The sequence below is a fragment of the Chanodichthys erythropterus genome, chromosome 17, assembly GCF_024489055.1.
Source record: "Chanodichthys erythropterus isolate Z2021 chromosome 17, ASM2448905v1, whole genome shotgun sequence".
Taxonomy (NCBI): domain Eukaryota; kingdom Metazoa; phylum Chordata; class Actinopteri; order Cypriniformes; family Xenocyprididae; genus Chanodichthys; species Chanodichthys erythropterus.
Window position 1 is genome coordinate 1,135,311 of NC_090237.1, and position 10,569 is coordinate 1,145,879.

The window sequence follows — 10,569 nt, forward strand, 5'->3', positions numbered from 1 at the left end:
TCTAGAGACATGCTTTGCCAGTCCATCACCTTTACCCTCAGCTTCTTTAGCAAGGCAGTGGTCCTCTTGGAGGTGTGTTTGGGTTCATTATCATGTTGGAATACTGCCCTGCGGCCCAGTTTCCGAAGGGAGGGGATCATGCTCTGCTCATTCATGGTTCCCTCAGTGAACTGCAGCTCCCCAGTGCCGGCAGCACTCCCACCACCATGCTTGACTGTAGGCAAACCACACATGTCTTTGTACTCCTCACCTGGTTGCCGCCACACACGCTTGACACCATCTGAACTAAATAAGTTTATCTTGGTCTCATCAGACCACAGCACATGGTTCCAGTAATCCATGTCCTTAATCTGCTTGTCTTCAGCAAACTGTTTGCAGGGTTTCTTGTGCATCATCTTTAGAAGAGGCTTCCTTCAGGGACGACAGCCATGCAGACCAGTTTAAGGCAGTGTGCGGCGTATGGTCTGAGAACTGACAGGCTGACCCCCCACCCCTTCAACTTCTGAAGCAATGCTGGCAGCACTAATATGTCTATTTCCCAAACACAACCTCTGTATATGACGCTGAGCATGTGCACTCATCTTCTTTGGTCGACCATGGCGAGGCCTGTTCTGAGTGGAACCTGTCCTGTTAAACCGCTGTATGGTCTTGGCCACCGTGCTGCAGCTCAGTTTCAGGGTCTTGGCAATCTTCTTATAGCCTACGCCATCTTTATGTAGAGCAACAATTCTTTTTTTCAGATCCTCAGAGAGTTCTTTGCCATGAGGTGCCATGTTGAACTTCCAGTGACCAGTATGAGAGCGATATCACCAAATTTAACATGCCTGCTCCCCATTCACACCTGAGACCTTGTAACACTAATGAGTCACATGACACCGGGGAGAGAAAATGGCTAATTGGGCCCATTGTATATAAAACGGTAACACTTTAAAACTGTAACACAAATGTTAGTAAATACAGTAACAAATGTATTGCTCATGGTTAGTTCATGTTAGTTAATACATTAACTAATGTTTAACTAATGAACCTTATTGTAAAGTGTTACCCATAAAACAATAATTAAAAAAAAATCAATATAATAGGATAAAATCTATCTATCTATCTATCTATCTATCTATCTATCTATCTATCTATCTATCTATCTATCTATCTATCTATCTATCTATCTATCTATCTATCTATCTATCTATCTATCTATCTATCTATCTATCTGTGTCCATCAGTCTATCTATCTATCCAGCTATCTTAGGCTTTGCTACATTATGAGGACATGACTAAATAAACACAATAAAAATGTAAAATACAAAAAAAGGTGACAGAAAATATCATTAGCTCAGGATAAAAACCATCATGACAAAGAAAAGTCTTCATAATGGTAAGAGTTGCAGCATGTGTGTTCCTGTTGTTTACTGTATGAGTGTCTGTGTGTGAGTAATACTGTCTGTCTTATGTCACTGGAAACACCACATTTCATTCCATTTCATTTCATACAAACAACTAACCTTAACCATGTATGTGTGTGTGTGTGGATGTCCTAGTGTAGGCGGGTCAGAACACTCTGCAGGGGCGGAACTATTCCACAGCTACACCACCTGACCTAACAGAAAACAAACACAACAGATTCCCCTCGTCTCACACACGGTCTGCCTCATAATCATGTTCACGTGTTTCTGATCAAACTGAAAGCACGCAGATATGAAATGAACTTTGTATTTTTGTTCTACTGCAGTAAAACAAGCTGAACTGGTTGTCTGGAGTTGTGTGGGCGATGGGGGAAAACGGTGTTGATGTCTGACAGGTTCTTTAGTTCAGGAAATAATGAACGCACTTATATGATGTCAAAGGCCCAACTTTTAGAATTTGAAATTACAGATTCAAACCAAGAACTTGATGAAAAGTATTAATTTAAAAGGTATTCTAGAATGTAAAACATCTCAAACAGTTAATTTAGGCATTTCAGAAGACAGACATTCTTACGTGATCATAAAGGCCACGTGTTTTTGACATTCTGAATGGAATGTAGGTCTGTTTCCCTGGACCAGATTTATACTCTGACAATAACCCTGAATTGAATCTAATCTACTATAGTAGTATCATAACAATAGTTGATATGACTAGTGCACTGTATTTTAAGTCTCCTATCTTTCTTTCATCATTTACTCAACCACATTTCGTTCATTTTATGTGTCAGTGAATTATTCATAAATTTCCCCCCTCCTGAAATGTTTCACCAAGTTTAACTTAAGTGATGTCAAACATCATTGGGTTTTACACACCTCAGAGAACACTCAGAAGTAACGTTCCTATAATGTTTGCAGAATGATAAAATGGAATGTTCCCTTAAAGGTGCCCAAGAACGTTCTTTCACAAGATGTAATATAAGTCTAAGGTGTCTCCTGAATATGTCTGTGAAGTTTCAGCTCAAAATACCCCATAGATTTTTTTTAATTAATTTTTTTAACTGCCTATTTTGGGGCACCATTAACAATGCACTGATTTACACTCGGCTCCGCCCCTTTAAGACGCGTGCTTCCTGCCACACGAGCTGTCGACTATATTACAGCGCATTTACAAAGTTCACACAGCTAATATAACCCTCAAATCGATCTTTACAAGATGTTCGTCATGCATACTGCATGCATGCTTCGAATTATGTGAGTAAAGTATTTATTTGGATGTTAAAAGTTTTTTTATTTGAGGCTGTCCTCCATGGCTAACAGCTAATGCTACACTGTTTGAGAGATTTATAAAGAATGAAGTTGTGTTTATGCATTATACAGACTGCAAGTGTTTAAAAATGAAAATAGCGACGGCTCTTGTCTCCGTGAATACAGTAAGAAACGATGGTAACTTTAACCACATTTAACAGTACATTAGCAACATGCTAACGAAACATTTAGAAAGACAATTTACAAATATCACTAAAAATATCATGATATCATGAATCATGTCAGTTATTATTGCTCCATCTGCCATTTTTCGCTGTTGTTCTTGCTTGCTTACCTAGTCTGTTGATCCAGCTCTGTACAGATCCAGACGTTCATGGCTGCCCTTGTCTAATGCCTTTCATATTGTTGAACATGGGCTGGCATATGCAAATATTGGGGCGTACACCCCGACTGTTACGTAACAGTCTGTGTTATGTTGAGATTCGCCTGTTCTTCGGAGGTCGTTTAAACAAATGAGATTTATATAAGAAGGTGGAAACAATGGAGTTTGAGACTCACTGTGTGTCATTTCCATGTACTGAACTCTTGTTATTTAACTATGCCAAGATAAATTAAATTTTTGAATCTAGGGCACCTTTAATGTTCACATAAACATTTAAAAACTGGACATTCATAGAACATTCAGAAATAATGTTTTCATAACGTAATTGGAACATGTTTTTGTCAGCTGGGATAACGCTTGATTGGATGACTGTTATGATTGGATGAGACTTTAATTATGCTTTTAAGGTGTTTTTTATCCCTTTAGAAGCTCAGCATCCATGTACATTCACATTGGCTGTATGTAAAAGAGCTGCGTGAACATCCTGCAAAATATCTCCTTTTGTACCGAGTGAATACATGATGACAGAATCCTGTTAAAGACATCAGGACATTAAAGCTAAAGTGTGCAGTTTCACAGAGGCTAGCAATAGAAAGCTGGCTTTAAAGGTGGAATGTGTAAATTTTAGGCGGATCTATTGACAGAACTGCAATATTATACACATAACTATGCTTTCAGTGGTGCATAAAGATAATGAACCAGTATGTTTTTATTACCTTAGAATGAGCCAATTCTATCTACATACATCGCGGGTCCCTTTACATGTTATGTCGCCATTTCGCATCGGCATGTTTCTTGTTACGTTTGCTGGTATACTAATCACACGACGAGGAGATAGAGTCACAATAAGTCTTTACTAGGAGATAAACAGGCGATAAACAGGAATCCACAGGAGCATACACCAACATAGTACGAACAATACCGGACAACACAAGACTAGAAACACAGGGTATATATACACAGGATAACAAGGAGGGTGATTGGGAACAGCTGGGTGTGATGATGGTGGTGATCAGTTGCCATGGTGACTAACTGGTGGCGGCAAATGGAACAACAACAAGTCCAACAATGAGTCCAGAACAGAGTGCATATGTAACATATCGCCCCCTCCCGGAAAGGCGCGTCCTCCCGCAGTGGAGAGGGGAAGAAGACGAAGAAATGGAGAAGATAATGTTGGAGGCGGTTCGGGAGGCGGACGGCTATCCAGGAGGAGGCGAAGAGCAGGAGTCCAGGGAGGTGTAGGCGATGGTGACCAGGGAGGTGCAGGTGGTGGTGATGTCCAGAGGGGAGCCTTGAACAGAAGAAGAATCAAAGCCGTCCAGTACACAGCCAAGACTGCGCCCCATGGCGGCGTCGCTGGCGGGAGGAGCCATGGTGGTGTAGTCCTATACGCCACCATGGGGACGATCGGCAGTGGCGATGTCATCAGCGTGGGAGCCCACCATGCAGCCGGAACGCCGACTTGGAGTGACCACGAAGACCTTGGCTACCGCGGCGGAGCCGAAGCGACGACCCCCCAAGGAGGAAGCGGGTATCCGGAGGGCTGAGGTGGAGCTGGAGTGACCGAGGGCGGAGGTGGAGTCTGAGGGAGGGCTGAGCTTGCCGTCGCAGAAGGGGTAGAGGGCCAGAGAGCAGCGACTGGCCCGTAAGTCCACTGCAGAGGCGTGGCGATGTCCGACCCAGGTGGAGCCGACGTGCCGAGGGAACCCAGCGAGACCGAATGGCCGATGGTACTTGCTGACGACGAGGGAGGAAGGAGCGTAGGTGTAGGAGCCAGGTCGACGGGTCGAGGGGGAGTGAAGAGCTCTGAGGCTGAGGGCGGAATCCCAGGCTCCTCACGCCCAAGAGGAGGTGGCTCCCAGCAGTCCCGAGGTGGAACAACACTGGGACGGAAAACAAAAAACACACGCCGCAAACTGTATAACTGTTTCGGTCCGGTATTCTGTTACGTTTGCTGGTATACTAATCACACGACGAGGAGATAGAGTCACAATAAGTCTTTACTAGGAGATAAACAGGAGATAAACAGGAATCCACAGGAGCATACACCAACATAGTACGAACAATACCGGACAACACAAGACTAGAAACACAGGGTATATATACACAGGATAACAAGGAGGGTGATTGGGAACAGCTGGGTGTGATGATGGTGGTGATCAGTTGCCATGGTGACTAACTGGTGGCGGGAAATGGAACAACAACAAGTCCAACAATGAGTCCAGAACAGAGTGCACATGTAACATTTCTACAATAGTGCTAAATGGACAAACTGCTCTACAGAGCGTGTTTACTTGACAGGCTATTGTCTTCTGTCTCAGATGATGACATCTTTGTTGTGTGTTGGCCACTGTAGCGTCTCTATATTGCAATTCGCAACCTCACTGCTAGATGCCGCAAAAATGTACACACTGCACCTTTAAAATCATAAGATCCCACCCGGAAAAGCGTTAAATTACCTCATGTCTCAAAGCGCATAAAATTACAATAATAATGAATGTAAAAAAACTTACAGAGCTCTTGTACCACCTGACTGCTGCAGATTGATTTCGCCGTTGATAGTGTTGACATGTGAACACTCCAGCTCCAGAGCAGAACATCACAGGTTGCGATCTCTTAAGTAAGGTAATTATGGCATGAGCGCAGAATAAGCTCGTTGTTTTGGTCCAGGAGGAGCTGTAAAAGGTGGCTACTGTTCGTTTACGGTGTCATGAGAAATCAAGCTAGGAATCAGGTCTCCTTTTAGGACCATAATCATAATGCCTGATCAAAGGTTGTTATCGTGATGACTAATTATAATCTATTCCACTATTGTATGATGTTTATTACATTAAATGCATGAACAACATGCTTTAAATGTAACATGAATGCCTATGTATTGCATAATAAAACAAACTGGAAGCACAAAATCATGCCTAAAAAATAATTATTTTTTAAGGATAAGGATTGTTGCAACATACTATGTTCTATAAAAGTAATTTAATATTAATTTTACACAATAATAGCAATGTGGTATAATTCTACTATACATTTGTAATTAATTAATCGTCATGCTAAGTACACAAAAACATTATTAATTTTCAAAAGCAAAAAAATATACCTAATATAGTATATGCTAGCATATAAGCTATCTAAAAACATCAAACAAGAAATGCTTGATTTCACAATGTATAGCTTCAGTTATATACTAGTATATGAACAATGTAACATAAAAGACATTAATGGTCATAATAATGCATTTTAAATGACATAAATCATAATGTGATTTTGCAGGAATTGTAATCAGGTGCTAAAAATACTACCCATTAAAAGTCAGTTGAACCAATGGGATCGCTCGGGGTCCTAAAGGAGACCTGATTCCTGGTGGGGGTCGATTTATTACCACACTGGTGTAGTGACAAATTGGGTTGACCCGATTTCAGGTCGGATATAGCTTACTTTAAATTAATATCATTCGTATATGCTTAGGATATTCATTAACATTTTGGGGAGGGGTGGGCGTAGTTATGCAAATAACTACGCCCAGGCAGGTAGGACATCCGGAAAGAATGCAATGATTGGATGAATATGTTTTGGTCCTGAGACTTCCACAGAAGATGTATGTACATTTTTTAAATATTTAGACCACTTCTGTTATTGATTGCTATCAGGACGTGAAGAGAGTTTCAACCAGTGTTGGAAAAAGTGTTACCTACTCTCGCTTTAATGAAGTTGCTGATGTCATATGTACTTTGTGCTGACAAATCTAGGACATAAAATCATTTCCATTCGACATCACAGCAAATCGTTCAGAGAGAGAGAGAGAGAGAGACGGATGATGCACTCTTTCTGATTTGCATACTGCAGATTCTCGGCTGTGAAACACAGCAGTGATGGTGAAGCATGAAAAGCTGTTAATGTTTATTCTCTAAAATGGCACAGATGGGGTTCAGGCCCAGTGTTTGCTCACTCTGGAGGATTTTACTAGCTGCTACAGGTGAAACATCGTCACACACACAAAGGTGCTTTTGAGAGGAAAGAGGAAGCAGTGGTGTGGTGCATCTACACCACACGCTCCTCTACAGCCGTGTCGTGTTTTACAGTAAATAAGCCTGAACGACGACGACGATGATGGATAATGGAGCTCTATCATCATGACTGAAAACTGGACAACACACTGCAGCTCTATAATGACAGGATTCACATGCACTTCCTGACAATGACATCACACTGAGAACACCATGACATCACAGTCGCATAATCCCCCTTCACGTCTCTGAATGAGTTGGTCAGATCTAGCAGGGAACGTTCAGGGGTGCGTTTTCCAAAAGCATCGTTAGCCATCGAAATCGCAAGTTCCGTTGTACTAACATAGTACTAATAATTAGGTGTTTCCCGAAAACATAATTCAAAAGAACATTTGCAAGCTGCATCGCAAACTTGTGTGGTTGGAACGACAGCTCTCCAGCTGTGGTTAGAAGAATACTTTATGGTTTTTATGACTTTTAGGACTTTAGGACCGTAATTTTAGCAAAATAAGCAAGCTGACATTATAAGTACAATGCATATCTTTTATTTCGAATATATATATATTTTTGTCAAGATATTTTAAGCACCGTTTTTGTGTCAAAGACTTTATAAATATAAAGATGGTGCACTCATATTAATACGAATGGGAGAAAGTGCAACTCGCAATATGGCCGAATAAGTCCCGCCTTCTAAATAAGAGCCAATCAGCGACTGGTAAAATCATCACATCAGAAGCTCCGGTTCCTATAGAAACAGTCAGATGCGTGCTTAGGACTGCGAATTGACATTTTCTTGATCCAGTCTGAAAAATACAGTTTTTTTCATGATTCGAGCATATAGTAACAAAATTTTATGAGAAAGTTGTTGTCAGATTTCATTGGTGATTTCAAATATGAAATTTAATCGAAAGCTTGGAAAACAGCTTTGGAGAATTTGATGTTTCTCCATTCAAAGAGATAGGAGCTGCGCTGGCATGCCCGAGAGGTGTTTCAAAGATGGCTGCCGAATGAAATTACTCGTCTTAAAGGGACTTTGGCATGTGCGTACGTGCTCTAGTTTGTAAGAACAAGCCGATGATTAAATCTAAAGCAAAATGAGAATTAGTCCTCAGATGCCATGTCCATAATTTATAGCAAAAAAATCTAGCATTAATTCGATTTCAAACAAATTTATTTAAAGATGTTATTACTGAACAACAGGTTTTCGACAGTACGGTTTTGGGAAACAGTCATAACTAGCTAGCTGATTTGTTCAACGATGCATCATACTGTGGTAGTGAAGCAGTGAGTTACGTCGTTGTACGGAAAACGCACCCCTAGCAAGGTTCTCTCAAAATTACGAACAAACGTTTTCTAGTGTTTATTCGACAATATCTGGCCTTTAATGTTTTTAAAATATTTGCACAAAAACGTTACTTATACAGTGTTTTTTAGTTCAAACATTTTTTAAATGTAACTACTTGTTCAGAGAACATTCAAAAGTAACATTCCCGTAATGTTGGAAGAATGATAAAATGGAATGTTCCCTTAACGTTCACATAACCAATAGATTTTTTTTTAAACATTTAATGTTTTCATTTTGCAATCATGTGAAACATTATATGAAAGTTACTTTTGAAAGTTGTTTAAATGTTCTGAAACAAGTAGAAACATTTAAAATTTTAAACGAACATCCAACTAAAACATTTCAGGAATAAATAATGTTTTTATACTAACATTCTGAGCACATTATTAAAGACAAGATAACTCTGAATGAACTTTCTATTAACGTTACTGGAACAATGTTTGTTCATAACTTAGAAAGAACCTTTCCAGAACGTTCCTGGGCACATGATGCTGGTGTTCGGATCAGCGCCGGTTCTGATCTCCAGTGTGACCTTCACAGGCCTGTGACATTAGAGCGGATGTGGCGCTTTTGACCCATGAACCAACAGATACACACACAAACTCGGATATATAGATGGGGATATTGAAAAGACTTCTATTTTTTTTTTTTTACATACAGCTAGTTATAAATATTATAACCTAACTCTAACACAACACACACACACACACTAACCCTGACAGGAAACCTCATGCATTTTTACAATGTTCAATTGACCTTATTTATATACTGTTTTACATATGAGGATGTCATCAAAAAAGGTTTTGTGAGGTTTTTTTCAGATCTAGCTCACTTTTTGTACAAATTAGTCCTCAAAATATGGCTGTACACACACACGCCTTCACTCATGAGTAAGTGTGAAAAGAGTTACACACACATTTAGTTGCAGATGACAAATACAGCCTTAAAAATGAAAGAGAGAAAAAGAAAGAGAGAGACAGGCATGAAACAAACAGAATATTTGTGATCAGCACATTTAAGATTTAATGTTTGTGGCTCATCGTGTCACATTAAAGTGAGTGTATGATCAGAAACAACACACAACAATTTCAACAGTATAACTGAACTGAGACAAAACTTTTACCCCAAATACCAACACACACACACACACACACACACACTACTCTTCTTTATAAACCCTTTTCTTTAAAAGCCGTGAACTGGGCAGAAAGGCAGAGAAAGAGATTCAGGAGTGAAGCAGGTACCTTATAAACTTCTCCATATGTTCCTCCACCAACACGCAGCAGAATCTCAAAGTCATCCTGAGGGTTTCGTGTGGAGATCTCCAGAGCGTCCATCATCACACGAACACACACCACCACTCACAGCATGAGTGTGTGTGTATGTGATCACTGCTGCAGGGAAACTGACACACACACACTAGAATGTACAACCTCTTCCTCTCTCTCACCTCATTTACATCTTGCTTTATTTCCTGTTTAGGGTGTGTGTGTGTAAGAGAGAGATAGAGAAAGAGAGTTTGAGAATTTAAACCAAAGTGTGAAAGTATATCACTTTAGCCTATTTGGAGAATCAAACAGACACAACAGAGAGAGAAACAAGACTAAACCTTGTGCACTTTTAGACCCAGATGCATTAAAATGATGTTCTTATCTCAATATACAAATATCTAAACATTCTTAAATCGAGATACATTTACTGGAGAAGCTAAATGACTGAAGATAATAAGTTATGTATTAAAATTGTGCTTAAAAAAGAACAAATATCTGCCAATGGGGTCAGAAATATAATGTCTTATATTTATTCAATACTTAGTACCTTATTTTGCATTTTTATGGGAAGTTATTGTATATTTCCCTGTCATTACTTCTTTTATGTAATGCATTGGCATTATGATTTGCAAACACAATCATGCAAATAAAGTACTTTAAGTTGAACTGAATTAAATTGAAATCTGTTTTTGTTATGCGAATGTTCTAAAACGTTCCATTTTATCATTCTTCAAACATTATTGGAACGTTACTTTTGAACGTTCTAAAGCAAGTAACATTTACAAAACGTTAGACGTTACTACTTTTCTTGAATTGAGAGTGAGTGACTGTGTGTGTGTGTGTGTGTGTGTGTGTGTGTGTGTGTGTGTGTGTGTGTGTGTGTGTGTGTGTGTGT

The 10,569-nt window shown here is 39.8% G+C and overlaps 1 protein-coding gene across 1 annotated transcript in view; it reads right to left on the bottom strand.

The window, feature by feature from the left end:
• The window catches only part of LOC137004290 (mitogen-activated protein kinase kinase kinase kinase 5), a 34,588-nt gene extending 24,775 nt beyond the window's left edge, over positions 1–9,813 (bottom strand). Inside the window, exon 1 of the mRNA XM_067364479.1 lies at positions 9,648–9,813. Within this exon, the coding sequence (XP_067220580.1) occupies positions 9,648–9,743 (96 nt within the window). The 5' untranslated portion in view covers positions 9,744–9,813. The remainder of the gene's footprint in view (positions 1–9,647) is intronic.
• Positions 9,814–10,569: the final 756 nt, after the last annotated feature.